The sequence below is a fragment of the Enhydra lutris genome, unplaced genomic scaffold (assembly GCF_002288905.1).
Source record: "Enhydra lutris kenyoni isolate GAN:26980312 unplaced genomic scaffold, ASM228890v2 scaffoldscaffold3, whole genome shotgun sequence".
In the NCBI taxonomy this organism is placed as follows: domain Eukaryota; kingdom Metazoa; phylum Chordata; class Mammalia; order Carnivora; family Mustelidae; genus Enhydra; species Enhydra lutris.
The window spans coordinates 27,055,854-27,082,674 of record NW_019154087.1 but is presented as its reverse complement, the minus strand read 5'-3'; the positions used below and the strand labels follow the sequence as shown (position 1 = coordinate 27,082,674).

The 26,821-nt window shown below is 36.7% G+C and overlaps 1 protein-coding gene across 1 annotated transcript in view; it reads right to left on the bottom strand.

The window, feature by feature from the left end:
* LOC111156279 (solute carrier family 9 member B2) overlaps positions 1-26,014 on the bottom strand; it is a 42,731-nt gene extending 16,717 nt beyond the window's left edge. Inside the window, exons 1-7 of the mRNA XM_022517055.1 lie at positions 25,925-26,014; positions 25,056-25,236; positions 19,732-19,902; positions 15,125-15,267; positions 14,166-14,293; positions 12,568-12,743; positions 4,574-4,686 (exon numbers count right to left, since the gene is read on the bottom strand). Coding sequence (XP_022372763.1) covers positions 4,574-4,686; positions 12,568-12,743; positions 14,166-14,293; positions 15,125-15,267; positions 19,732-19,902; positions 25,056-25,236; positions 25,925-26,014 — 1,002 coding nt within the window. The remainder of the gene's footprint in view (positions 1-4,573; positions 4,687-12,567; positions 12,744-14,165; positions 14,294-15,124; positions 15,268-19,731; positions 19,903-25,055; positions 25,237-25,924) is intronic.
* Positions 26,015-26,821: the final 807 nt, after the last annotated feature.

Below are 26,821 nucleotides of genomic sequence, written 5' to 3'. Positions count from 1 at the left end.
TTTCATATAGCTGATTTTTTAATGATTGATTTTTCCATATTCAGGACTTTGTGGGAAATAAAAATGTCTGTCCGTGCCCATAAATGCACGCCATAACATTTGCTATCTTTTCCTTAATGAAGGTAGAGTTGGCACATGTACAGATGCCGGTTCCTCTTTCAGGAACGCCATTTACCTTCCTCTGCAGTTATCAAAAATGGAATTTCAGAGGGCTGAATGCAACAGCAGAAAAAAGTGCATGGGCTTTGGAGCCCGACAGACCAGAGTTAGAATTCCAGCTCTTTTACACCCGTAGCGTATGGAGGGCTCCCATTACCTAACTTCTTCAAGCTTTGTTTCCTCCTCCCTGAAAGCAGTTATGTTACAGGGTTTTTGTGAAGGTTATAGATGTGATATCTCTATTATTTTTAGTCTCTTGACTCTTCATTGTGATGCTCTCCTGATTTTTCTTTCTAAACCCTTCAAAATCGAGAAGCTTTAAGTGGCTATAGATTGAGAGTAGTTTTTTTGTTGTTGTTAAAGTTCAAAGAAATGCGCACCTCTCTTCCTTTACTTTTCTCTCATCAGCCTTTTAAACTTCTCATCACTTTTTTTAAATTTTAAAATTATTTTTAATTTTTTTGAGTGTAGTTGACACACAATGTTACATTAGTTTCAGGTGTACAACACAGTAATTCACTTCTCTCTATGGTGTGCTATGCTTACAAGCATAGCTGTCAGCTGTCACCACACAATGCTATTACAGTATCACTGACTATATTCCCTGTGCCATGCCTCTTATTCCCATGACTTATTCCATTTCTGAAGGCAGGTAACTTCTGTTCCCCTTCACTCTTTTTTTCCCATTTCTCCTTCCCCCACCCCTCTGGCAACCAACAGTTTGTTCTCTGTATTTACAGTTCTGATTCTGCTTTTTGTTTATTCATTTGTTTTGCTTTTAGATTCCACATATGAGTAAAATCATAGGCTATTTGTCTTTCTCAGTCTGATTTATTTCACTTAGCATAATACCCTCTAGAGCCATCCATGTAGTTGCAAATGGCAAGATCTCAACCTTTTTTATGGCTGCTCAACATTCCATTGTATACATACCACACCTTCCTTTTCCATTCATCTGTCAATGGACACTTATGTTGCTTCCATATCTTGGCTATTGTAAATAATGCTGTGGTAAACACAGGGGTGCATAGTCTTTTCAAATTAGTGTTTTCTTTGAGTTAATATCCAGTAGTAGAATTACTGGGTCATCTGGTATTCCTATATTTAATTTTTTGAGGAACCTCCATAATGTTTTCCATAGTGTCTGTACCAATTTACATTCCCACCAATGGTGCTCAAGGGTTTCTTTTTCTCTGTAGCCTTGTCAACACTTGTTATTTCTTGTCTTTTTTATTTTAGCCATTCTGACAGGTGTAAGGTAATGTTTTATTGTGGTTTTGATTAGCATTTCCTTGATGATAAGTAATGATGAGCATCTTTTCATGTGTCTGTTGTCCATCTGTATGTCTTCTTTTGGAAAATATCTATTCAGGTACTCTGCCCCTTTTTAATTGGATTATTTGTGTTCTTTTGGTGATGAGTTGTAAAAGTTCTTTTTTTTTTTTGATAAAGTTTTTTTTTTTTTTTTGAATTGTATAAGTTCTTTATATTTTTTGGATACTAAGCCCTATTGGCTATATCATTTGCAAATATCTTCTCTCATTCAGTAGGTTGTCTTTTAGTTTTGTTGATGGTTTCCTTCATTATGCAAAAGCCTTTTATTTTGATGTTGTTCCAATAGCTTATTTTTGCTTTTGTTTCCCTTGCCTTAGGAAACCTATCTAGAAAAATGTTGTCATGGTCCAAGCTTCTTGATCACTTTAGAAGGCAAGCGGGTCTTTACAAGTACTTGATTTGGAGGCATGCAGGCTCTGGTAGAGAACTACCAGAGTTCATTCCCAGCTCTGTTGCTTTCCAGCTATGTGAACTTTTTCAACTTCTTCCTGAATCTCAATTTCCTCATCAGCAAAAAGATCATATTAATAGTACTTGCTTCATGGGTCTTATGTGGTTTACAGTAGATTGCATAGATTTATATGCTTGCAATGGATCAATGCTTTCCAAAAGAACAGTCAGTGATGATGGAAATTTCTATATATGCTCCACTGGAATGTTCTCTATCTGCTATAGCCACATGTAACTAGCTAGTGGCTGCCATATTGAATGGAATGGCACTTTACTGTACTTACCTCTCATTTTATATAGAGTAAGCAACAAAGAGTAAGTCATTATTTTTCTCTTTATTTTGTTGTATAATTAGAAAATCCCATGATTTTCTTTTATGCATTCATAAAATCTTTTACAATTTTAGTTGGAATTTTTTGGAGCATAGCAAAAATTCAAATCAGCATACCTTCTGCTAATGGAAATATTAATGTTCTTCACATTCTACTTTAGTTAAATTTCTAATTCCATTTAAAATGCCCTAAAATCTCAAAATAATGCCATTTCTTATAGGAAACAAACAAGATTTTTATACGTTTATCCCAAGAGACTTAGGAGGGTAAAAGAAAACAAAACAAAAAGAACTCTGTAATATTAAGAAGTCATTGTGTATAACAAAGAACTTTGATCTCCTTGGTAAGAAATATTGGATGATACTATAAGGAGATGTTAAGGTTTAGGTATTTGATGGTATTAGAATCTAGGGTATGCTAATACTAAAAAAGGGGGCCCAAAAGTCATTTTACATTTTGATTACTTGAACATTATAATAGTAAAATAAAAAATAGAAACAATAAAAATGGCTTACATATTTGGAAATTGGTGTTATTTATTCTTCAGTGAAATTTAAGGTTTACCGAATATAAATTAGAGGAAAAAATTTTAGGGTTGTATTAAAAACTTATACAGTTAATGTTTAACAACACAGGTTTAAGCTGCAATAGGTCCACTTACATGCAGATGTTTTTTTATCAATACAGTACTGGAAGTGTATTTTCTCTTCCTTATGATTGTCTTTTCTTTTTTTTTTTTTTAAAGATTTTATTTATTTATTTGACAGAGATCACAAGTAGGCAGAGAGGCAGGTAGAGAGAGAGGAGGAGACAGGCTCCCTGCCAAGCAGAGAGCCGGATGAGGGGCTCAATCCCAGGACCCTGGGGTCATGACCTGAGCCAAAGGCAGAGGCTTTAACCCACTGAGCCACCCAGGCGCCCCTCTTCCTTACGATTTTCTTTCTTTCTTTTTAATTTTTTTTTTCTTTTCAGCGTAACAGAATTCATTGTTTATGCACCACACCCAGTGCTCCATGCAATCCGTGCCCTCTCTAATACCCACCACCTGGCTCCCCCAATCTCCCACTCCCCGCCCCTTCAAAACCCTCAGATTGTTTTTCAGAGTCCATAGTCTCTCATGGTTCACCTCCCCTTCCAGTTTCCCTCAACTCCCTTCTCCTCTCCATCTCCCTATGTCCTCCATGTTATTTGTTATGCTCCACAAATAAGTGAAACCATATGATAATTGACTCTCTCTGCTTGACTTATTTCACTCAGCATAATCTCTTCCAGTCTTGTCCATGTTGCTACAAAAGTTGGGTATTCATCCTTACTGATGGAGGCATAATACTCCATAGTGTATATGGACCACATCTTCCTTATCCATTCATCCTTTGAAGGCATCTTGGTTTTTTCCACAGTTTGCCGACCATGGCCATTGCTGCTATGAACATTGGGGTACAGATGGCCCTTCTTTTCACTACATCTGTATCTTTGGGGTAAATACCCAGTAGTGCAATTGCAGGGTCATAGGGAAGTTCTATTTTTAATTTCTTGAGGAATCTCCACACTGTTTTCCAAAGTGGTTGCACCAACTTGCATTTCCACCAACAGTGTAATAGGGTTCCCCTTTCTCCACATCCTCTCCAACACACGTTTTTTCCTGTCTTGCTAATTTTGGCCATTCTAACTGGTGTAAGGTGGTATCTCAATGTGGTTTTAATTTCAATCTCCCTGATGGCTAGTGATGATGAACATTTTTTCATGCATCTGATAGCCATTTATATGTCTTCATTGGAGAAGTGTCTGTTCATATCTTTTGCCCACTTTGTTGACATGATTATCTGTTTTGTGTGTGTTGAGTTTGAGAAAGAATGGGCAGAAGATATGAACAGACACTTCTCCAATGAAGCCTTAGGATTTTCTTAATAATATTTTCTTTTCTCTAGCTTACTTTATTGTAAGAACACAGTGTATAATACATACGACATGCAAAATATGTATTAATCAACTGTTTATGTTATCAGAAAGGCTTCTTGTCAACAGTGGGCTATTAGTAGTTAAATTTTGGGGGACTCAAAAGTTATACATGGATTTTTTACCATATAGGGGGTCTGTGCCCCTAATCCCTACATTGTTCAAGGGTCAAATGTGTATCTAGCCCTCTTTATAAATCTCTTGGGTGGACTGATTTGGCAATAAGCAGTTTTAGAATGGGGAGCCATTTCTAAATTATATTTTTCACATTGGCTTTCAGGGGACTATTCCAGAATGTTTTCCAATGACATTTTAAAGACTACTTTCCCATAGATTATTTATTTTACCTGGTCACTGCTTGGAAAGTACTGGATAAAAAATCCAAGAAGAGATCCAGCTGCCACACCAATTACCACTTCTAAGATTCCTCTGAGAACGTTAAAAACTGTGGAACCTTAAAAACATATAAAAAGAAAAAACTTTAGACAGAACTCTAAATCCATAAATACTTAGACTTTAATCATCAACATAAAGCATCTAATTACATAGAAGGAAAATTATATAGATATTTCCTGTTCTCCACATTCTTAAATATATGTGACTTAAAATGTTTAATAAAATAGACCTATATTATATGAAAGCTATGCATATTATTGAAGATAAATTTCAAGACAGGCAAAAGATATGATTTCTGTACTTTTTTGTTTATCCACTTCAATAAAAATTTACTTAAAGGGCCTAAGAAAATATGAAAGATAAAATTGATGAGTCAGAGCTAATTTGTTTTACTTTACAATAGGCAAAGTCTAGGTGAGAAGACATATCTACTTTTCAAATTGCCATTTAAGAGCCTAATTTTTTTTTACTAATAATATATATTGATTTTAGTAGCTCTGATATGTATAGAATATAGTATCTTAAAAATCTGGCAATCAAAATAAAAAATCTTTTTCTTTTTTAGTTTTATTTATTTATTTATTTATTTATTTATTTATTTGTAATTTCTACACCCAATGTAGGGCTTGAACTCACAACCCCAAGATCAGGAGTCACATGCCCTTCCAAATGAGCCGGCCAGGAGCCCCAAGAATCTTTTCTTACTATAGTGAGTATAGGGGATTTATTCTTTCACAAAAGTTATTTTTTTTTCTTTTAAAAGATTTTCTTTATTTATTTGAGATAGAGAGAAAGAGTAGAGTATGAGCAGGAAATAGGGGAGAAGGGGAGGGAGAAGCAGGCTCTCTGCTGAGCAGGGCGCCCAATGCAGGGCTCCATCCAAGGCACCTGAGATCATGACCTGAGCCAAAGGCAGCTGCTTAACTGTCTGACCACCCAGGTATCCCTCAAAAGTTATTTCTAGAAGTCTGAAAACAAATTATTTTTTAAATTGCTTCCAGAAGAGTCTTTATTTGTTGCATAGCCTCTTTAAGTATCATAATATGACTCATTGATAATAATACAATAATACTAAGGGACTTTAAAACCCCAGTTACATCAATGGACAGATCACTGAAGCAGAAAATCAACAAGGAAACAATGGCTTTGAATGCCACACTACATTAGATGGACTTAACAGATACATTCAGAACATTTCATTCTAAAGCAGAATGCACAATCTTTTCAAGTGCACACGGGACATTCTCCAGGTCACAAATCAGGCCTCAAAAAGTACAAAAAGACTAAGATAATACCGTGCATATTTTCTGACCACAACACTATGAAACTTGAAGTCGACCACAAGAAAAAATTTGGAAAGACGACAAATACATGGAGGTTATAGAACACTCTACAAGGGGCACCTTGGTGGCTCAGTCATTTAAGGGTTTGACTCTTGATTTCAGCTCAGGTCATGATCTCAGTGTTGTGAAACTGAGTCCTGTACTGGGCTCCACACTCTGGGTGTAGTCCGCTTGAGATTCTTTCTCTCCCTTTGCCCCTTCCCCTGCTCACTCTCTCTATAAATCAATAAATCAAATCTTGGGGGGAAAAAAGAACATCCTACTAAGGAATGAATGAGGCAACCAGGAAAATTAAAGAAAAAAATAAAAAATATATGGAAACAAATGATAATGAAAACATGACACTCCAAAACCTTTGGGATGCTGCAAAAGCAGTCATAAAGGGAAGTAGATAGCAATACAGGCCTACCTAGAGAAGCAAGAAAAATCTCAAATATACAATCTAACCTTACAACTAAAGGAGCTAGAAAAAGAACAACAAATGAAGCCTAAAGCCAGAAGAAGGGAAATAATATAGATTAAAGCAGAAATAAATGATATAGAAAGAAACAAACAAAAAACCCCAGTAGAACAGATCAATGAAACCAGGAGCTGGTTTTTTGAAAAAATTAATAAAACCAATAAACTCCTAACCATACTTATTGAAAAAAAAAAAAAAAAAGGAGAAAAGGCCCAAATAAATAAAACCACAAATGAGAGAAGGGAGATCACAACCAACATCATAGAAACACCAGTAATTATAAAAGAATATTATGAAAAATTATATGCCAACAAATTGGGCAATCTGGAAGAAATGGGCAAATTCCTAGAGACATATAAACTACCAAAACCAAAACAGGAAGATCAATAACCAGAAAAGAAATTGAATCAGGAATCAAAAATCTCCCAACTGGGGGTATAGCTCAGTGGTAGAGCATTTGACTGTAAAAATCTCCCAACAAACAAGAATCCAGGGCCAGATGCCTTTCCAGGGGAATTCTATCAAACATTTAGAGAAGACTTAATATGTATTCTTCTCAAATTGTTCCAAAAAGTAGAAACGGAAAGAATACTTCCAGACTCATGATATGAGACCAACATTACCTTGACCTCCAAACCAGACAAAGACCACACTAAAAAAGAGACTTATAGGTCCATATCACTGATGAACATGGATGCAAAAATTCTCAACAAGATGCTAGCAAAGGGAACCCTATAGTACAGTAAAAGAATAATTCACCACGATTAAGTAGGATTTATTCCTGTGTTGTAAGGGTGGTTCAATATTCACAAATCAGTCAACATGATACACCGTGTTAAGAAAAGAAAGGATAAAAGCCATATGATCCTCTCAATAGATGCAGAAAAAAATTGGACAAAGTACAGCATCCATTCTTGACAAAAATGCTCAACAAAATAGAGATAGAGGGAATATACCTCAATATCATAAAGGCCATATACAAAAGATCCACCACAAATATCATTCTCAATGGGGAAAACTGAGAGCTTTTCCTTTACAGTCAGGAACAATCCAGGGGTGTCCACTCTCACCAATCATATTTAGCATAGATCTTGCCTCAGCAATCAAAAAGCAAAAAGAAGTAAAAGGTATCCAAATCAGTAAGTAAGAACTCAAACTTTCACTATTTGCAGACAACATGATACTCTATGTAGAAAACCCAAAAGACCACCAAAAAATTGTTAGAAGTGATATACAAATTCAGAAAGTTGCAGGATACAAAATCAGCATACAGAAATCTGTTGCATTTTTACACACCAGTAATGAAGCGGCAGAAAGAGAAATCAAGGAATAAATCCCTTTTACAATTGCACCAAAACCCATTAAGATGCTTAGGAATAAGCTTAAACAAAGAGGTATCTGTACTCTGAAAATTATAGAACACTTATGAAAGAAATGAAAGAAAAGTCAAAGAAATGGAAAAACATTCCAAGCTCATGGATTGGAAGAACAAATACTGTTAAAATTTATATACTACCCAAAGCAATATACATATTTAACGCAATATCTATGACAATACAACCACCATTTTTCACAAAGCTAGAACAATTCTACAATTTGTATGGAACCACTAAAGACCCTGAATAGCCAAAGCAATCTTGAAAAAGAAAAGCAAAGCTCAAGGCATTACAATTCTGGACTTCAATCTCTATTACAAAGCTATAATCACCAAGACAGTATGGCCCTGGCACAAAAACAGACACTTAGATCAATGGAACAGAACAGAGAACTCAGAAATGGACCCCTAACTCTATGGTCAACTAATCTTCAACAAGGCAGGAAAGAATACCCAGTGGAAAAAAGTCTCTTCAACAAATGATGTTGGGAAAACTTGACCACTTTCTTAGACCATACCCAAAAATAAACTTAAAATGCATAAAAGACCTAAATGTGAGACAGGAAACCATCAGAATCCTAGAAGAGAACATAGGCAGCAACCTCTTTGACCCTGGCCATAGCAACTTCTTACCAAATGTGTCTTCTGAGGCAAGGGAAACAAAAGCTAAAATGAACTATTGGGACTTCATCAAGATAAAAACCTTCTGCACAGTGAAGGAAATAATCAACTAAACTAAAAGTCACCCTTCAAGAATGGGAGACGATATTAGCAAATGACATATCTGATAAAGAGTTAATATCCAAAATTGATAAAGAACTTATAAAACTTAGCACCTCCCCCAAGTAATCCAGTTGAGAAATGGGCAGAAGACATGAATAGACACTTCTCCAAAGAAGTGAGTGACTAATAGATGGCTAAGAGACACATGGAAAGATGCTCAATGTCACTGATTATCAGGAAATTATAAATCAAAACTACAATGAGATATTGCCTCACATCTGTCAGAATGGCTAAAATTAACAATACATGGAACAACAGGTGTTGGCAAGGATATAGGGAAAGGGGAACCCTTTTACACTGTTGGTGGGAATGCAAACTAGTGCAGTCACTCTGGAGAACAGTATGGACATTCCTCAAAAAGTTAAAAATAGAACTACCCTATGATCTAGCAATTGCACTCCTGAGTGTTTACCCAAAGGATACAAAAGTAATGATTTGAAGGGATACATGCACCCCTATGTTTATAGCAGTGTTATCATTAATAACTAAATTATAGAAGGAGCCCAAATGTCCACTGACTGATGAATGGATAAAGAAGAGGTGGTAAAATAATGGAATATTACTCAGCCACGAAAAAGAATGAAATCTTGCTATGTGCAATGGCATGGATAGAGCTTGAGAGTTTTAATCTAAGCTAGATAGAGACAAATACCATATGATTTTACTCATGCGTGGAATAAGAAATGAAACAGAGGAACATAGGGATAAAAATGAGAGAGAGGGATTAAAAAAAAAAGGAACAGACTTTTATTTTATTATTTAGAAAAATTTTTTTTAAAGATTTTATTTACTTATTTGACAGACAGATCACAAGTAGGCAGAGAGGCAGGCAGAGAGAGAGGGGGAAGCAGGCTCCTTGCAGAGCAGAGAGTCCGATGTGGTGCTCGATCCCAGGACCCTGGGATCATGACCTGAGCTGAAGGCAGAGGCTTTAACCCACTGAGCCACCCAGGTGCCCCCAGACTTTTAACTAGAGAGAACAAACGGGGTTTCTGGAGTGAAAGTGGATGAGGGATGGGCTAAATGGGTCATGGGTATTATGGAGGGCATGTGTTCTCATGAGCACTGGGCATTGTATATAAGTGATGAATCCCTAAATTCTACTCTTGAAGCTAATGTTACACTTTATATTGACTGGGATTAAAAAAAAAAAACTTGACATAAAAAAATCAAACTAACAAAAGCCCCAAAATACAATAAAACAAGAAATATATAGGTAAGTAGAGCCTCTATTTTCTTCCATAGCAAACAGATTTAGAATAATTTTAAAAACCTGTTAGCACATTGTACAGAAAATTATAATAAATTGCTCAAACGCATAAGGTCCTTTCTCCCACACTGTTCTAAGAAAAAACGTACTAACTAGTTATGTGGTCTCTCATTACAGTAGTTTAGGGTAACAGAACATGCCATCCCAAGGTAGGCCACTTTCACATAAGGATTATTTTGAGCAGAAGACAACTGAGAAGAAACAAAATCAAGAAAAGATGTCCATCTTCCCCTATTTACCTAAAAGAAGGACATACCTTTTTAAAGTGTCCTTCTCCCCTCTACCAGGAGGGGCAGAAGTTAACCGCTGAGACAACTTTAGGCTCTTATCAGCCTAAAGATGGCATCAGAGGAATCTGTGTAACAAACTTTGCTAAAAGCAGCCCTAGCTACCATTAGTGTTCCAATTTGCCTTTCCACAATTTGCTGCCTTCAACAGCTAAGTTCTTATCTTTTACCTTGCACTTCTCTACAAAATTATTGTTCTTTGCTCAGATGCCATAGAGATAAGCCCCCAAATTCTAACCACCCCTTTGAGTTAGTCATCACTGAGTACTCTCCTCTGTAAGCTTGGTGCACAGGCTGGCAAACTGCTTTTCTCTTGTTAATTTGTATTTGTCAGTCTGATTTACAGGGCCCCAGCCAATGGACCTAAGGTGGGTAGAGGGGCAACCGTTTTTCCTTCCTGATAGTTTCAATCATCTCTCTTATTTAAAAAAGTAATTACCTCAGTAGTAATTTTATTTTGCTAGAGCAGCTCTTTGTTAGGTGATGGTGTGACTGTCAGAAGCATCTAGCTGTGATATGTCTCAAGCAATTACAGTAAATAATTTACTATAAATGTGTAGAAACTAACTAATTAGTTTTAGTCTCTGGTATGTAAATTTGCTTAAGAAAGAAAAAAAGACTTCTTGGACCCATCTCTAAAATTTCTGATTCAGTAAGCCTGGCAGGGCTTGTGATCCACATTTTAAAAGGTTCCAGGTAGTTCCCACCCAAAATATCTAAGCACTACATTTAGTGGAGCAGGGCAGAGAGAACATAGCATTGTTGACTAGGAAAATTCTTAAACTACCCATAGCCCATACTCCCCAGATTATGAAAACCCCAGTAAGCCTGCCCTCACCTCCCCAATTTCTCTTCTTTCCAACCCCTATGGTTCTAATGCAAACTCTTGCTCTGATGCCTGGTTTCCATTCCCAAAGGCTCTGATTTAATTGGTCTGAGGTGGTGCCCACAGATGAGTATTTTTAAAAGCTCCCCAGGTAATTCTAGTGTGCAACTGAAGTTGAGAACACTGTTTCAAAGATGCAAACAAACAGAAAGTTTAACTCAGACACTGAGAGTAGAAAAGTGGTTGCCAGGGGTTAGGGGGTAGGGGAAAAGGGGAGAGGCTGGTAAAAGGGTACAAACTTTCACAGTAAGATGAATGAGGTCTGAGGATCTAATGTTTAACATGGTAACTGTTAACTATATTGGATAAATGAAATTGGCTAAGAGAGTAGAACTTAAATGTTCCCAACAACAACAACAGCAACAACAAAAGGTAAATATGTGAGGTAATGGAAGTGTTATTTAATTCAAAAAGAGGATCATTTCACAATGTATACATATATACTAGGCATCACACCACATGCTTTAAATGTCTTACAATTTGTCACATATACCTCAATAAAGCTGGGAAAGAGAAAACAATAGAGTACCAAAATAACAAAATAAATAAAGAAGCATACCAGGAGATCAGTGAGAACATGTTTGGACACATACAGCAGAATGAAAATAAAGACAAGAGTATAGATTTGATATAATAGGTAATAGCAAATCCTCATTGGTTCTTGTACCAAAAAGTAACACTATGAGAACTATATTTTGGTAAGATTAATTTAGTGATTGGATGTCTAAAGGCAACGTTAGGGCAATGGGAAGAGGTGAGGTTCTAGGTAATCAGCATAAATTGTAATTGGGAAGATACTATGGGGGTAGAGAAACTGAGAACATATGACCTTTCAAGAAAGTGTTTCCCATAATTCTTGGAAACTAAACTTACGCCACAATTATATTTTGCCAATAATATTGAATTGCAGATCTTATCTCCCAATCTTGTACACGGATTAAAAAGAAACTTGTGCTATGTTAAAGGAGAGTAAAAGTGTTGATAATAGGGTGGGACAAACAGTGCCTTGCGCCCTTTTCTTATTACTATCTAGCACAAAATATATCTATATCGGACACTTGTAAGTACTAATAAGATACACATTAAAATCATTGTGGTTATTGCCCATAAATTGTTAAAGAGAAGAGAGCAGAAACTATTCCTATTTTAGAAGAATGCTGCTCCTTCTGCTTGGACGGCTTGCAGGTCATTTGTGCTCTTTGAAAAACCTACTCATCTATGTGTGAAGTCTGCAATATTTCACTTTCCCAGAAGGCTCATTGCAAAAGCCATTCAAATCCTTCCTTAAACCTGGCTACTCTGGATCCCCCACTAACGCACTTACCAGACCACTTGGAGAGTCCATGTCCAGAGGTTGAAGGGAATAAAATAGAAAGCTACTGGCCCCGCTTTGGGTATAGAACTAACTCTTAGAGTTGCTTTCTCTATTTCAGTCTGCCTTATTCAACTACCAAGCAAATATGCCTAGTTTGTCACATCATTATTTATGTCTTTACAGCACAAGAGAACAGCTCATTGGGAACTGACCAGTTTACCTGTGGAAAAGGCCATGCCCAAGCATGTGTTGAAGCCAGTGATAGCCAGAATATCATCGAAGCTGCCAGCAGCCATGAGTAAGGTCGGAATGCCTTTTTCAACCCCATAGCCTCCTTCCTGCAAAAGGAGCATTGAGGGTACCACGACAGCTGGAGATACAGCACCTAAAACAAAACTAAGTAGGCAGCACTTCAAACAGTTGATAGCACTTTATGCATTGCTATTACTGTTGTGGAAATTCTAGTAAACTCTACTGTTTTAGAAGTTACACTTTAAACAACTACAATGGTAGCAAAGCACTAAGCCAGAAACACACACACACACACGCGCGCACACTCACTCACACACACACAAACTCTATAGAGCCCTTTTTGCAAGTGTGGCTACAAACAAGTTGTACTGGAACTACTTAGGTTGCTGGAAAATACATAATTATGGGTGGTAAGGAAGCCCTCATGGGGTTAAGTTTCAAGAATCTGCCTTTAAAAGTAAACACACACATTCATGGTATGATGGCTGAAAAACACAGTTGTGGACTTTTTAAATTGGAACTGACTGATGTTAGACCTTCTGTCGGGACTTGGTACGTAATATAGACAATGGATTAGAGAAGGCCATAATGGCAGTGCTGGCTATAGTAACCCCAGTAGGAGCTGTTAACAGCAGAAAATGTTATACGGTGGTTACTGGGTGCCAAACACTATTTTAAGTCCTTTACATATATTAACTAATTTAATCCAACAATCTTATCTTCATTCTGCAAATTAGGAGATTGAGATGTGGAGGGATTCATGACCTTGCCAAAGGTCATGTACTGGAAAGTCACAGGGCTGAGATTGGAATCCAGGCAGTACAGCTCCACAGTCTCCACCATAAAAAGTAAGAATTTCTTGCTTCTTGCCTACTTATTAGTACTAAATTCTTACTAAGTACTTTTACATTTATTTACTTCTCATGGCTTTTGACCACTTGAAGAACTGTCAGTGGAAGGAAGAGACAGCAGAACCACCTAATCATAATTGTCTGGTATCAGAAGGAGAAAAACAGCATTAGAGGTTGATTACTGTTAACGTATTTATTATCTTTTGCACAGACTTTGAGGTTGAAAGGTGGCATTTCTCTTACCAGCATGGCATCAGGTGTAGGTAAAAGACCATTACTTTTTCAATAGTTTAAATCATAATCGTTGTGAAAGTTAGAGATACTCTTTTTTCTTTTTTAAATGTTTAGGGTTTTTTGTTTGTTTGTTTTTTAAAGATTCTATTTATTTATTTGGCAGAGACAGACACAGCGAGAGAGGGAACACAGGAAGGAGGGGGGACAGAGAGAGAAGCAGGCTCCCTGGCTCTATCCCAGGACCCTGGGATCATGACCTGAGCGGAAGGCAGATGCTTAATGACTGAGCCACCGAGGCACCCAGTTGGAGATATTCTATATACAGTATATTTTGAAGTTATAACATTTAGATGATGCTAGAATATCTATGTTGTAATTTCTGACATCCTTAAGAAAATTTGTTGTAGATTCTCTTGTATGGAATCAGAGAAAGCCCTCAACATCCCTGCATTATTTTCATATGACAAAGAAAAACCATTACCCCAGTATAAATCCCCATTGCCATGGTAAACCCATTAGGAAGTGGGCAAGAAGAGCAGACGTGCACGCCTCCACCAGGCAAGGACCCATGGATAGTCTTACACAAACACCCTTCAACTTCTTCAGGGCCTGAAATATACAAATAGAGATGCTAAAATAATCCTGTAAAGACAGGAAGAGATTATGACATTAATAGTTTTTCTTCAGTACTCAGACCATGTCTGGGTTATCATGAATTTTCCAGGTAATGAGTTTTACTTAACAAACATTTCAGTGTTCTAAGTGTTTTCAGTCCTCATAGCAACCTTATGATATAGGTAATATTATTATCCCCATTATTTTTAGACATCTTCATCTAAAAATGCACCAGTTAAAGTCAGTTGCCCAAGATCATGAAATTGGTGAGTTATGCAGCTAGGTTTGAACTCAGGCAGGATGTTCTAGAGTCTGTGCTCAGTAATACCCAAACTAGCTGACTGAACACTCTGAATTAACTTTTTAAATAAAGAGGCCAGAGTGAAAATCTTCATCCGTAAGAACATTCATTCCCTCATTCAAAAACATGCATTAGAAATCGCATTAAAATAAGCATGCTTGAGACTCCTCTTATGTACCACACAGCTTCTTGAGCTGGTATAATTAGCCCTAAATACTAGCATATGGCTTTGCACACCAAAAATATAGTATTTTCTCTCATGACCATTATTTACAAGGATGACCTAGATCTCTGTCAGAGAAATGGGGAGCATTTATTCTTAGTGCTGTCCCCAGACAGTAATTCCACAACACTCCAAGAAAAAAATATGAGACCTCTTCTGGGAAGAGTCGCCCTGCATGAAATAAACTCCATTCTCTTCTTGAGACTGTCACACATAGTGTCTAAAGCTCAGTGATTCCCAAGAACTGCAGTATTGGAAGAACACAATTCCTGGTCAACAACTAGAAATTTACACTTCATACCTTTGAATCAAGTCCAAGGCCAGCACGGACCAATATGACAGACAGGGCTATGCTTCTTAAAGCAGAAGACCACTTGTGCTTGATCTGTATGTTATCACTGATGACAGGGATATTCCTGAGAAGAAACCCAGCAAGCAGCATGCCTAGGATGAAGAAGCCAACAACTCTTAAGTTAGTATACAAATACAGAAAATATTTTTGGCACTTTATTTTTGGGTTCATGTCTCTTTAATATTCTTTTTTTAAAGTTTTTATTTAAATTCTAATTAGTTAACATACAGTGTAACATTAGTTTCAAGTGTACAGTATAGTGATTCAACACTTCCATACATCACCTGGTGCTCATTACAAGAGCCCTCCTTAATCCCCATCACCTATTTAACCCACCACCACCCACCCCTCCTTCTGGTAACCATCAGTTTGCTCTCTATAGTTAAGAGTCTGTTTTCCTCCATAAGAGACTCTTAAAAAAAAAAATTTTTACTTATTTATTTGACAGATAGAGTGAGAGAGAGACAGAGCACAAGCAGGGGGAGTGGGAAAGGGAGAAGCAAGCTCCCAACTGAGCAGCGAGTCCAATGTGGGACTTGATCCCAGAGCTCTGGGATCATGACCTGAGCTGAAGGCAGACACTTAACTGACTTATCCACTTAGGCACCCCAGGAGACTCCTAATCATAGGAAACAAACTGAGGGCTTTCTGAAGGGGAGAGAGGTGAGGGATGGGGTAATTGTGTGGTGGGCATTAAGGAGGGCATGCGATGTAATAAGCACTGGATGTTATATAAGACTGATGAATTATAGACCTGTACCTCTGAAACCAATAATATATGTTAATTAATTGAATGTAAAATTTTTAAAAAGGTCTGTTTTCTGATTTGTCTTCCCCCCTCCATGTTCAACTGTTTTGTTTCTTAAATTCCACATATGAGTGAAATCATATGGTATTTGTCTTTTTCTCACTTATTTCACTTAGCATAATACTCTCTAGCTCTATCCATGTCCTTGTAAATGGCAAGATTTCATTCTTTTTTATGGCTCAATGATATCCCATTTTGTATATATATCTATATCTATATATATCTCGCACATCTTCCTTATCCATTCATCAGTTGATGGACATTTGGGCTATTTCCGTAATTTGGCTATTATTGATAATGCTGCTATAAACATTGGGATGCATGTGTCCCTTTGAATTAGTATTTTTGGATTCTTCGGGTAAATACCTAGGAGTGTAATTTCTGAGTTGCAGGGTAGTTCTATTTTTAGCTTTTTGAGGAACCTTCCTACTGTTATCCAGAGTGGCTGCACCAGTTTGCATTTCCAGCAACAGCGCAAGAGGGTTCCCCTTTCTCTACGTCCTTACCAACACTTGTTTTTCTTTTGTTGTCTATTTTAGCCATTCTGCCAGGTATTTCCTATCACTTCAGGTGTGAAAAAGACTACCTTGTAATCCCAGGAACCACATCCTTTATGCTTAGTCCCTAGATGAAATAAGGTTAAACTTGATAAAAAATTACAATAATATGTTAAATTAGAGGAGCTAAAAAAAAGGCTTTAATGTGCAGATAAAAATGATTAGAATCAGGGACAACTAGGTGGCTCAGTCAGTTAAGCATCTGGCTCTTGGTTTCAGCTCAGGTCATGATCTCAAGGTTGTGGGATAGAGCCCCATGTCGGGGTCCACGCTCAGTCGGAGTCAGCTTAAAGATTCTCTTCCTCTGCCCCTACCCTTCACTCTCTACCTCTAAGATGAATAAATAAATCTTTTAAAAATGATTAGAATCACTAATTGTTCCTAAATAACTGAACCTGCAAGGGAGAAATAGGATACAGTATTTGGATAGAAATGTGGTCAAATTCTAAACAGAATATTTTAATACAATACCCAATTCAGTTACCCTTTTGTGTGCAAATAGCAAACAGCTCCTGAAATTATTTGCTATGTTGGATTACCTGAATTGTCAACAAATACCTGTACGGGTTCTATTTTACCTTCAAGCCAGATAACTTGATACAAAATACATAACTTGCTTTGCAAAGGCCTATAGGTGAGTTATGATAAAACAGACATTGCTTTGTCATGTCAGCTGCTGACTCTTTTGTTCAGCCTTTCAACATTTACCTAATGCCTTCAGTATTTTAATTTTTTTTAACTTTTAAAAAGATTTTATTTATTTATTTGAGAGAGAGAAAGAGAGCATGAGCGAGGTGGAGAGGGAGAGGGAGAAGCAGACTCCCACTGAGCAGGGAGCCCGAAATGGGGCTGAATCCCAGGACCCTGGGATAATGACATGAGCTGAGGGCAGAGGCTTCACTGACTGAGCCACCCAGGAGCCCTGCCTTCAGTATTTTAGACACCATAGTAGGTATTAGAAATATAATAATGAACAAAAACTTGATACTTCAAGTCAACAAGCTTTCAGCTGCTAGGGGAGCAAATGAACTGACAACCTCAGTTTTTTTTTTTTTTTTTTTTTTTTTTTAAAGATTTTATTTATTTGACACAGAGAGAGAGATCACAAGTAGGCAGAGAGGCAGGCAGAGAGAGAGAGGAGGAAGCAGGCTCCCTGTGGAGCAGAGAGCCCAATGCGGGGCTCGATCCCAGGACCCTGAGATCATGACCTGAGCTGAAGGCAGAGGCTTTAACCCACTGAGCCACCCAGGTGCCCCCTGACAACCTCAGTTTTATGGAAGTATTGAATGAGCTCAGACAGGAGGGGTGAGTCAGAGGGATTCAGAGAAGGGAAGAAGGGGCTGGGAGTTGAAAAGTTTCTGGATGGGTTAACAGTTTCTTCCAAGGTGTGAAGATGATGTGTGATACATTCTGGGAAATATAAGTAGTTGACAGTGACTGAGGGAGCTGAGGAGTTTGTGAGAGAATTGTGCCCTTGCTGATCCCACATGCCCCTATAATGGGAAAGACTTCTCTGTCAGACACTGTGAGGCTGCCAGCCTCTGTTCTTCCCCAGCAGTATCCTCTGTTCACCACGTCCTTATGAGCATGACACATTAAATGATTAAACAAACTTACTAATGTTGAAATGTTCTGTGTGTAAGCTGAGAGAATAGAAGCTAATTACAAACAGCTTTTGTGACTTGCTCCAGACCCCGTTAGGCCAAGAAGCATCACTTCCAAGCATCTCTCACAACTGCCATTTCATCTAGAAGGTCTCTTAAGTTCTGAATTCTGCAGTTAGGGTCTTTCCAGAATTTTTGCAAGTATGAACTGGCCTACAACTGTTGTTTTTAAAAGAATAATAAGGATACGCTATGCTCATGGTAAATTAAAACATTACTGACAAGTATAAAGAGACAAGTACAAGACACCACAACTGCAAACTTTTCGATCTTCATTCACTAAAGTTTTTCCACTCTTGAGGGTTTCTATACCAATTTAAGCATGCTTCTGTACCTATGTGTGTGCCTCATTTTTTTAATAGTCGCAACAGTGTCAGGGTCCCTGGGTGGCTCAGTTGGTTGAGTGTCTGACTCTTGGTTTTGGCTCAGGTCCTGATGGTGGGACTGTGCCCTGCACCAGGCTCCATGCTCAGCAGGGAGTCTTCTTGAGATTCTCTCCCCCTGCAACCCTCTCAAGTAAATAAACAAGTCTTTTAAAATAAATAGTTGCAATAGTATCTCATGTTTGGAAGTCCTATAATTTCTCAATCAATTAATGGACTTCAAGTGAATTTTCAGGCCTTTCATTACAAAGAACGCTGAAATGAGCACAGTTCAAAAGAAATAACAATCTAACAAAAACTCAAAAATATGTTAAGAGTTCCTTTTGGAGTTTTGTTGGAAGGGAATGAGGAAGCATTTTTTATTCTCCAAATGAATGTGAAAACAACTTCCCTGGGACACTGTTTCCTTTGCCGATGGTCTGGATGGATACGGCCTCCTGATATTGATTTGGCAGATGACCCCCTCACTCCTTTGTCAATGATGTGAGTGACTTATGATATATTGAGCCCTATTTTGTAGTATTTGCTGACTTCTATCTTATAGTTACTTCTACCATGGTTGATGTTAACCTATCAACATGATGTCAATGAACATGCAATTGGGAAGTGCTAGCCAGTGGCACACCATTATATATTAGTTCTATAATTTTAGGAGCATAGATAAGGGGAAAATGCAGTAAAATAATTAGGAAGTGATCAATTTTGAGTATCTATTGGTCTTGTTTTTTAATGCAAATTATTTAATTGAAGTTGAAATTAAAATTGCAAATTGAATTTAATTTTTAAAAATTTCTGTGTTTAACTCAAAATTTAACTATTGGCTTTTGGTGCCAACACAGCAAATACAGAAATATTTTATATCTATTTCCAAAAGCTTTCCAAACTACAATTTTTAAGATATGATATACTCTTTTTTTTAAAGATTTTATTTATTTATTTGACAGAGATCACAAATAGACAGAGAGGCAGGCAGAGAGAGGGGGAAGCAGAGCTCCCCACTGAGCAGAGAGCCCGACAAGGGGCTTAATCCCAGGACCCTGAGATCACGACCTGAGCTGAAGGCAGAGGCCCAAACCACTGAGCCACCCAGGCGCCCCAAAATATGATATATTCTTGAAGAAAACAGTAAGTGTTTAGCACTTACCTAGAAGACGAGGCAGTGGAGGCAATGTAGGTAACTTAATGAACCCCAAAAGTTTACCTCCAATGATGGCACAATAGAATAGGATTATAATCCCAAATAGGTTTCCTCCAGGAAGACATTCGCTGCCAGTAATTGACCAAACTACAGCCCAGAGAAGAACAACCATGGTAACTGAAATAAACCAGGAAAACTAGTTTCAACCAGTAACTTGTCATATGCAGGTTTTAGTATAATGTAAAAATTTTAAAAATGTTGAATATACATACATACATTTATAACCATGTGTAAATTTTAAAGAACATTAGTAATATGAACAACTGGGTAATTCTCAGCCATCTTAAAAAATAAGCAATTACCGGTGCCTTTGGATCCACCTACGGCCCCTCCTGATCCTATCCCCAATCTCCTTCCACAATGCCAGAAGAAACTTTTTTTTTTTTTTACCATTCCCCTATTTTTCTTTATAATTTACCAAAAATAGTCACAGTTAATAAAAAAAAGTAACATTGGCTATCTTTACAATCTTCATAGGAACAGGAAAATGCTCGAACAATCACATTCAAGTATTTTTAGTTCTGTCTTGAATTAAACACTGTTGTTTCTTTTCTATAGTCAATGTTTGTTTGGAATTACCCACATACTCATCTATTTTCTATTTTGATCATTATTCGTTATGCTAACTCAACCCTTTTATCTGGAACAATTATTTTGTTGCCTGAAGAATTTCCTTTAATAGAGGCATTTCTATTAGGATATGAAATGTTTCCTTGTTTGAAAAGTTTGTGTTGTACTAAATTGTATGCTGAACACACAAAGACTCCTCAGAAAACAGTTGGGCAGACCACTCAAAACTCAGAATTTGTGACCAAAGTACTGACAAAAAACGTAAGAATCCTAATAAAAGTACCAGTGCAGTTAAATCTCCACTGACATTTGTATCTCATGGTCTCTTTTTTGCAGACTTAATCCCTGGAACCACACAACTTCAACATGTAGAATCCTCAAAGCATTTGCTTTCAATAGAAAGCAGTTCCATCTAGATCTGATCCAGATTATAGTTTTTTCCATCAATTAAATATTTGTTGTTGTTTTAACTGAGGAAAAAGTTTTGGCAGCTACTTTAACCGTACTGTCGGCTTCTACATCCACATGTGGTTTCATTAGACAGTTTAATGGTGTAGAAGTTGAAAAGTCTTTGAAGCCCCTAAGCCAGTAACTAACAGCCTGAAGGAGTTAAGCTTTTTTAAAAGTCCTCATTTTAGGAAAGCCTGGTTGGCTCAGTTGGTTAAGTGGCTGCCTTTGGCTTGGGTCATGACCCCCGGGTCCTGGGATTGAGTCCCACATTGGGCTCCTTGCTCAGTGGGGAACCTGCTTCTCTCGCTTCCTGCAGTTCTCCCTGCTTGTTCTCTCTCTCTGTCAAATAAATAAGTAAGATCCTTAAAAAGAAAATGAAAAGTCCTCATTTTAGTAAGACTTTATCTTTAATTGTAAGAAACCATACACCTGATCTTTTTTCGTCTGTTTCTGCTTTTCAGTGTGTTTTGCATTCATGTGCTATTGCTTGATGATGCAAAATGTAAGCATGACAGGAAAAAATATGTACTAATGCAAAATTTCGTATTATACTGACACAATTCCTTATTTATCATCGTATATGAACTAATTCATGGTACAGAAACACTGTATCAGAGTACACTATATTTCTCATGAAGATCTGTTGGCAGTAAATTCTTGGTTTTATTTATTTGAATTACCTTTATTCTCATTCTTGAAAGATAGTTTTCTAGGGTATACACTTCTAGGCTGAGAGTTACTTTCTCCCACTTCCTTGAAAATACTATTCCTTGGTTTTCTGGCTTTCATTATTGTTTTTAAGTCTCTTTTAGGTAAATCTTTTTCCTTGGCTGTTTTAAAGATCTTTATTTTTTTCTCTGGTTTTCTGCAATTTCAGTGTGATATGTTCAGTACTTATGTTTAATTTCAGTACAGCTTCCTTTTAGTTTGCTTGGAATTTATGTTTTCCATCAATTCTGGAACATTCATCTTTATTTCTTCAAATATTTCCTCTTTGCCATTCTTCTTACTCTCTTTTGCTGGAACAATGATGAAATAATTAAATAGTCACAGTCCTTTTTCCATTTGCCTAACCCTAGTTTTCATGCTGCCCATATTTTTGTGTGTGTACTGCTTTGTAATATCTTCAGATCTATTTGCTAGATTATCGATCTTCTTTTCACTTACTCTGCTGCCTGATCTACTGGGTTTTGAATTTCAATTACTGTACCATGTCTTTCATTTCTAGAAGTTCAATTTGGTGCTTATTAAAATCAATTCATATTTATAAACAGTTACTTGTTTTATATTTCCTACCTCATTAACTTCTTCATAGATATTGAGAATATTTTATATTTTATTTCCTGATAATGCAAAATTTTGAAACCTATTTCCTTGTGTGTGTTGTGATTTCTGTTTTTGTTTGTTTGGTTTTGTTGTTTTGGCAACAGTGAGCTCTTCCCTGACACTTTGTCTTTGGGAATTGTTGGAGGTGAATGTGAGTTTTCCCAGATAGGATCTGAATTTGTTCCTACCATGTGCTTAGAATCTTAACAATCTGGGACTATTTTTAAAGATGGTGAACTTTTTTTTTTTTTTAAAGATTTTATTTATTTGGGGCACCTGGGTGGCTCAGTGGGTTAAAGCCTCTGCCTTCAGCTCAGGTCATGATCCCAGGGTCCTGTCTCCCCCTCTCTCTCTACCTGCCTCTCTGCCTACTTGTGATCTCTGTCAAATAAATAAATAAAATCTTTTTAAAAATTTATTTATTTATTTATTTAACAGACAGGGGAAGCAGGCTTCCTCTGAGCAGAGAGCCCGATGCGGGACTGGATCCCAGGACCTTGAGATCATGACCTGAGCCGAGGGCAGAGGGTTAACCCACTGAGCCACTCAGGAGCCCCTGGGACTAATTTTAAAATATATTTTCAGCTTGAGTTTTTTCTGTGACTTTGAAATATAAATCAGTGTGAAGCTCCACATTTTTAGTGGAGATTCTTCCTTCCTCCAGGAACACTACAATTTAGACAGATAAGGTTTAGTGGCTGGCTGCCTCTACATGACGGGTTTATTTCAAATTCACCATCACATTGGGTTCCAGCTTCCCGGTGTGGGTGAAGGGAGAATGATGTCTCCTATGAAACATCTCCCAACCTGGGCAGACTCAAGCATAGCCTCCTATACTCTCAAGGTTCTCAAAATGAATCTCAAGTTCGCTGTTGTTTTGCAGAAGCCTCCAGAGTGAAAACGAATGTGAGTGCTTATTTATCTCTCCTAGGCATACTGTTTTTGGTGTCTGACAAGTTCCTGTTTTCTTGACAGATGACAGGTACATTTAAAAGACTTAAAATATTATTTTCAGATGTTTTCATTGACATAAGTGATAGGATTATTCATTGAGTGTCATCTACCATATTGCTGCAGATCAAATCCAATGTCCCATCTTTTAACCCTCACAGAATTATTACAGATTTTGTAGACTATGATGCTATTACAATGAAATAACTAAAGAATCCTCTGTATTTTCCATTTGGGTATAGGAGGTGAAATTTCTATGTAGTATGGGAGGTGCAATGGGAAAGGAGGAATTGCCAGCTATTAAACATTATCTTATCACAGAATAAAACCTGTTTTGTACTAAATTCAGAAGGTGAATTATTTTTTTCTACTTCAAGACCACTTTTCTTTTAAACCTCTAACATTTCTTTCCTTTCTCATATGTAAAATGCAGTTCTAAATACATAATAAGTGTACATTTACAAGATTTCTCTAAATCACATTTAATTTAGTTAGTAATTTACTTCTCATTTGTGATTTTGGAAAATCATATTTTCACATGTAAGATCTACTTCTTAAGAAAAATACTTAAGTACACTGAAGGGACATGGGAAGGAGTACAGGGGTAAAAAGAGCAGACTTGTAAGCCTCAGGAACAGAGGCACAGGAAAACAAGTAAAGAGGTGTTTTTATATCACAAGTTCCCACTTCTCAGGCCACTTTCTGGACAATGATCATAGAATTTAAAGAAATGAGTCTCCAAATCACTTCATTCATTATACTCTTTCCTTAATGCAATCCTTATCTGTTTTTACTATAAATATTTAAACTAGAAATCTGCCATAATTTGAATGGTGAAAGTTTAAAAAATAATAAAAAGGACAGAATAGGTATTAAATTAACTGTTGCCTTATCAACTGAGGTATATTTTGGAACTTACCTAATTTCATTAAAACCACATGTGGAGGCTAGAATATAACACATTATACTTGGCTTCCATTGTTCCAGCTGAGAAGGGTAAAATGTCTTTCAGAGCCCACAAATGAAGTATAACAATAAAGAAATGAGTCTGATTTTTTTAGTAAACACAACTTTTAGATCAAACGTGTTATGTTCTTCAACATAATTATTTGGGAAGCCATATATATGCTCCAGTGGTGCTGTCATTCCTCAACATAATTTTTGAAATTGTCTTTAAATTTGCCTTTATAGACAATTTTCAAACACCTTCTCCTTTTTCCTGCTATACTACATATCCTTCAATGTACAAAGTTAATACACATACACACACACACACACACATACACACAACTTTCTTTTTTGAACAAAAAATAGCATTACTCAATCTGAACATCCATCTTTTATCAAAATAATGTTTGGCTGCCTCAAAAAACCAAATCCATTCCTAAAGATAATATTTGAAATAGTGCTGAGATAAACTCCCAAAGAAAAAGCCCCCAAATATTTTAGGTAATTGTAGTTATACTGGAATAAGTTGAATTGGAAACTAGGATCCTTACTTATAGAATGATGGATTCATTTGAAAGGATACATTGAGCTGTGTTTGTTCAGACATTAGTTCCATTATTTAATAATAATTAAAACCAATATTTATTTAGTGTTTTTCTGATTACAAGTGATTTCTCAATCATTTTTCTTTCTGGAGTCCTAATGTAATCTTGTGAAATTACTCAGATACAAGAAAGGAAAATGTCATTGATCTCTGCTCTTTTCCTCTCCCTGTTTGCTACAATGGTAGTGGCAACAGCACTGTGGGAAACCTTATGTTGAAGATGGTGGACCCATAACCATGGGACCCTCAGTGACTTGTGGAGCAGAGCCAAATACCAAGTAAATTGTTCACCCAGTAGTTTTTATGTGTGAAAGAAGTAAACTTCTTTCTATCCTTTAAACCATATTATTTTGGAATCTCTCATTATAACAATTTTATCTTTTATCCTCTCTTTCTGAATTATTTTTTACCATTTACATACCATTTGTTATTCCTCTATCCAGAAAACCATGTGGGGGACAAGAAAATGTTTGTCTTAGTCTTTGCAAATTATTTGATTCAGTTGGTATTTTTTGTAGCTTTTTTTCATGGCTATTCAGGAGGTTACTTCCTTCTGTTGGTTCTTTGGCGTCTGTTGCTTTGGAGTTCGTAACTGTTTCCTCCTGTGATTAAAGCAATTTAAGAAACCTTAAATACAGAAAACCATATATTTGCTGTACATTTTTGTAGTTAGAGCCATCACATCACAGATCAAATTTCCATTGCGAGAATCAAGGCTAACACTTTATAGTGGAAATGCACAACTATATTAATAGCTAATGAGTAAATGCTTGGAATCAAAACTATGTTTAGGAGTATTTAACATTGAGTCCCTATTGGTAACATTATAAATGCTTGAGTCACATAGTATTCCATTTTGTTTTGTAGTACTGGGTTTAAAATTAGCCTGTTTAAGGTATTATTCAAGGCAATAGTTGGTAAATATATCAAAGTGGTCCAGAAAAAGAGAACTATTTGTGGTGAAAACAAATTCAAATTCATTCATCTACTTGAATTTAAGCAATAAAAAGAGAAAGGGGAGAAACCAGAACCATTCCAGGGGTTAGGTTGGGAACACAAAGCATTTCACAGGCTCTCTATTTTTCCAGCCTTATGTGGGTCTAGATACTAATGACTACCAGGAAAACTTGTAGTCACATCTACAGTACAAGTTTGGGTATTAAGAATGGGGAGAATTGTTAACTGAGTAATGGAGAATGAAGAGAACACAAATGTATCATAGATTTGGAAACAGATAGTCCCTTCCTTAAGGAAATGGTTAGAATGTTCTACATTTGATCATAGGTTTACCTGTATTTCTTGAAATGCAGAAGCTGTGTGATCCATTCCTGAGGATGGTTCCAAATCTTCATGTTCAATGACTTTATCTTCATCCCCCATGACTTACAATTAGAAGCAAGATGATACAGGGAAGAGGAATAGGATCTGTTTTAAAGGAGAAATAGTATAGATATAGAATAAGGTGGAGATTTACATGAATGGATTTAGCAGCACTTTGAGCAATTTAAATGAGTGACTTGCACTTATTTTTTCCCTTAGAACTCTCAATGTCTAAAATACTTTAAATTGGACTATTCTTAACTTTCAAAAAAATTTTCTTTTTAAAAATTTATTTATTTATTTATCTTTCAGAGAGAGAGAGAGAGAGAGAGAGAGAGAGCAAGTGAGGGCACAAACTGGGGGAGCAGCAGGCAGAGGGAGAAGCAGGCTACTTACTGGAGGCAGGACTCTCCCATGACCCTGGGATGGTGATCTGAGCTGAAGGCAGGTGTTAACAGACTGAGCCACCCAGGAATCCCTATTCTTAACTTTCAATTGCTAATCTTTCCTTTGATTGCAATATATTATACTAATTCTTATTTACCTTTACCTCTCTTGATAAAGGCCTTATTAATATTTTTATATGGTTTCCCTCCCACCTTGTTTTTTGAGTTATTCTTTCAATATGCCAAGCAATATTATTGTTAAATTATTCTCTTTAATGGGCCAAATTGATGAAACAGGAAAGCTCCAAGCAATTTTTCAATGTTGAAATGAGTCACTGAAGAGAAATCTATGGATTCCATCATTTTCAGAGAAACTAGAATCATTAATTCCTTCATGTTCATATTTCTAAATTAAAGTGAAAATAATACAACATTGACTGAAGGGCCACAATGTCTTAGATGCCTTGTCCCTCGATAGTCA